Below are 3,394 nucleotides of genomic sequence, written 5' to 3' on the forward strand. Positions count from 1 at the left end.
CTAGAATTTTTTATTATAAAAACTCATTATTATATTAATCATTCTAAAAGCTTAAATCAATGGAACATGAATTATTACATTATAAACAATTTTTTATACACAGACCATAAGAAAGACAAGTGATATGTAGTGGCCCAGTAAGCATTCAGTTTGGCTTTAATTTCCTCACATCCTTGCTTAGAAAAGAAACTTATTAGCCCTTTTACTCTTGTCATTCTTGTATTATATATATGCTAATAGTGATTGATGATGATTAATTATCTCAAGGCTAATCAAACATTCCTTTTTAAGAGCTTCTTAAACATAGATTCCCACTATGCCTTGCATGTCCTAAACAGCTCATATTATCATAATCTTTTTTGTATTCAAAAGATTCTAATAAGCAAGAGACATACAAGAGTCTATTCCGTTTTTGTATGTCCATAATTAAATATGCCGGTTAAGGACACACATTGACATTAAGCTAGAAAGGGTGATGGGGTGTGAGAAGAGAAGAGAAGAGAAGGGCAATAATTAAAAACTGAAGGAGGGGCGGGCCAGGGGCCATGGGTCAGGGTGCGTGCGTGCAGTGGAGTGCAGGGTGTGAGAAAGAGAGAGAGAGGGAGAGGACCAACATGCCCTTGTCGGTTGTTCTGCAAAGACAAGCTCTTTATTATTCTCCCCCCCACTAAATTCAATTCTGAGTGCGGTGTGTTCCTTTCTTTCTTAATTCTTATGGCCTTGGATGGCTGGTAGGAAACAAATACATACCCCCTTCTACCATTTATTTCTCATCAAATCAAAGATTAAGAATAATAACACCACATATGCCTTTTCCTAATCAATCTGTTTATTAACTTCATTCTCACTCTCTCTCCCAAGCTGTTGCTGTTGCTGTTGTTGCTGGTGCAAATACCCGAGCTTATTCTTATTCATCAAATCAAATCAAATCTTGTAGTTCTATCTATGAGATTAATAATTTAAGTTGCGGAGGTGAGTCTTATATACTAGTATATTATTATATATTATATTAGGTTCTTCTCAGCTAGCTAGGGACCCTGCTTATGCCATCTAGTCTATGTATAATGTATGCTTCTTTTGTCCTTTTCCTATGCTAGTTATTTTTTTGTTCTCTAAATAAATATTATTAGGCAATTGTGTGCGGTTGCTATATAAACAGTTAAATCACTTGCTTAGAAGATTAGGATTGTGATTAGTGAGAATTGGTTGGTGGGATTAATATTAGCTCCCAGAACGTCAATATCAGAACAATAAGCTAAGAAAAAAAAGAATAGTTGTAAGTAATTATATCATCCTTGATTGAGATTTGAGCTTCCTCCCTCTTGGAGTAGATTAGATGGGATGAATTAGGGTACAACAACAAACAGCAAGATCCATCCACAACCATAGTTAAATTTGAAAAAAGAAAAGGTCATGAAGAGATGATGATGGTTTAAGTGTGCGGATCAAGGGTGGCTAAATTAGATCCATGCCATCAGCTGCAAATTAAGGAAAAGGAAGCAATAATATTTGATGGAAAGAAGAGGGGAAGAGGATAAGGAATTAGAGATGGCAACAATAACAGCAACAGCAACAACAACAACCACTTTGGGTAGTTATAGTGTTGTTGTTGTTCCAAACAACAACAATAACAGGGATTCTTCTTCTTCAACTTCTTCAAAGTTGTCTTCTCCAACTGTGGTTGGAGCTTCTGAAACAACTCACCAACCATCTCAAACTCACTCATTAGTCTTCCACCACCATGATCCTCCAAACCACAACCACCACCATCAACATCATCTCTATCCTCATCTTCAGCCACCCAACCAACAATCTCTAAGACCAACCTCAGATCCAGATCTAACCTCGTCTCCTATTGCCACAACAGCACCGCAGCCGCCGCCACCACCACCACACGCAGCTGCAACAACCACCACAGCATTAGCAAGGTACAGAGAATGTCTGAGAAACCACGCAGCCAGCATGGGGAGCCATGTGGTGGATGGTTGTGGAGAGTTCATGCCAAGCGGAGAAGAAGGCACCCCGGAATCACTCCGGTGCGCCGCCTGTGAGTGCCACCGTAACTTCCACCGTAGAGAGGTTGAAGGCTCCGCTCCTCAACAGCATCACAACTATTACCCCAACAACAACAACAACAAGCACAACGGTCACAGCACTCATCATCTTCTTCAGTTCCACACACCACCACCATCTTCATCCCTTCATCATCAACGATTCTCTCATGCTATTGCTGCTGCTGCTCCACCATCGGTTCAGCCGGTGATGATGGCGTTCGGAGGAGGAGGAGGAGGAGGAGCGGCGGAATCCTCTAGCGAAGATCTGAACATGTTCCATCATCAGTCAAACGCATTAGGAGGGCAATTCTCAGTGCAGCAAGCATCAGCGTCAAAGAAGAGGTTCAGGACAAAGTTCACACAGCAGCAGAAAGATAGAATGATGGAGTTCGCTGAGAAGCTTGGGTGGAAGATTCAGAAACACGATGAGCAAGAAGTGCAGCAGTTTTGTTCTCAAGTTGGTGTGAAGAGGCAAGTTTTCAAGGTTTGGATGCACAACAACAAGCAAGCTATCAAGAAACAACAGCAGCATCACACGTAAGCAAAAAAATCATTGTTTATTAGAGGAATTACTTGTTTTGTTTTCTTGTCCTCTCTTCATCTTTTCTTGTTCTTTGCATAACAAATAAGAACCAAAGAAAGAATTAGAATTGAAAAATGATTTTCATTTTTATTAGTGAATAACTATATAGATCATTTAGAAGATGTGCATATTCAAATTAAACAGAGCAAGTTAGCTTAGCTAGCTACCCACCCTAGATACATGGAATTCAAACTTTCAAAGCAGCCACATATGACTTTCCATTTTTATATATCAATTCTGTATGCTCCTATTCAATCAATTACTTCCATCATCATCATCATTCATATGCAGCCAACAAAATATGCATGGATCATGGATGCAATAATAATTAGTTAAATTAAATTCTCAGTTTCTCACTCACCTCTTCCCTTTTGGAAGGTCACTTTTTTCCTCCGGCAAAGCGAGGGAGAAATAAAAAGAAAAAAGAAAAAAAAAAGAGAGAGATGGTGAACTAAAACAAAGCGTATATATCATTACGTTGTTTGTTATAAGCTGCTTAGGCTAGGCGTAACGATATTTCATGCATAATAATCCTAGCTTTTTGAATTTCAATCATGTAACCGTGGGTTTCGCGATAAATGAAAAATTGATGAGAGAAAGATAGGATCCCCCACAGTGATACCGCAAATTTGTCGTTTCATATGGGGGACACCGACTCATACACATGATGAGGAATGAATGAATTAGGAGACAGTACCCGCTATTTTCTCAAATTCACTTTTCCATCACTAAATAGATATGAATATGTAGTAGTGTT

At 39.0% G+C, this 3,394-nt stretch overlaps 1 protein-coding gene across 1 annotated transcript; it reads left to right on the top strand.

Moving 5' to 3' along the window:
* The first annotated feature begins 492 nt into the window (after nucleotides 1-492).
* On the top strand, nucleotides 493-2,992 carry LOC107487984 (zinc-finger homeodomain protein 6). The gene has a single exon (XM_016108681.3). The coding sequence runs from the start codon at nucleotides 1,513-1,515 to the stop codon at nucleotides 2,593-2,595; it is 1,083 nt and encodes a 360-aa protein (XP_015964167.1). The 5' UTR covers nucleotides 493-1,512; the 3' UTR covers nucleotides 2,596-2,992.
* The last annotated feature ends 402 nt before the right edge of the window (nucleotides 2,993-3,394 follow it).

This window comes from Arachis duranensis, chromosome 5 (genome assembly GCF_000817695.3).
Source record: "Arachis duranensis cultivar V14167 chromosome 5, aradu.V14167.gnm2.J7QH, whole genome shotgun sequence".
Classification (NCBI taxonomy): domain Eukaryota; kingdom Viridiplantae; phylum Streptophyta; class Magnoliopsida; order Fabales; family Fabaceae; genus Arachis; species Arachis duranensis.

Coding starts and splice junctions, on each gene's coding strand:
- LOC107487984 (XM_016108681.3), top strand. CDS start 1,513: ATGGAAAGAAGAGGGGAAGAGGATAAGGAATTAGAGATGGCAACAATA.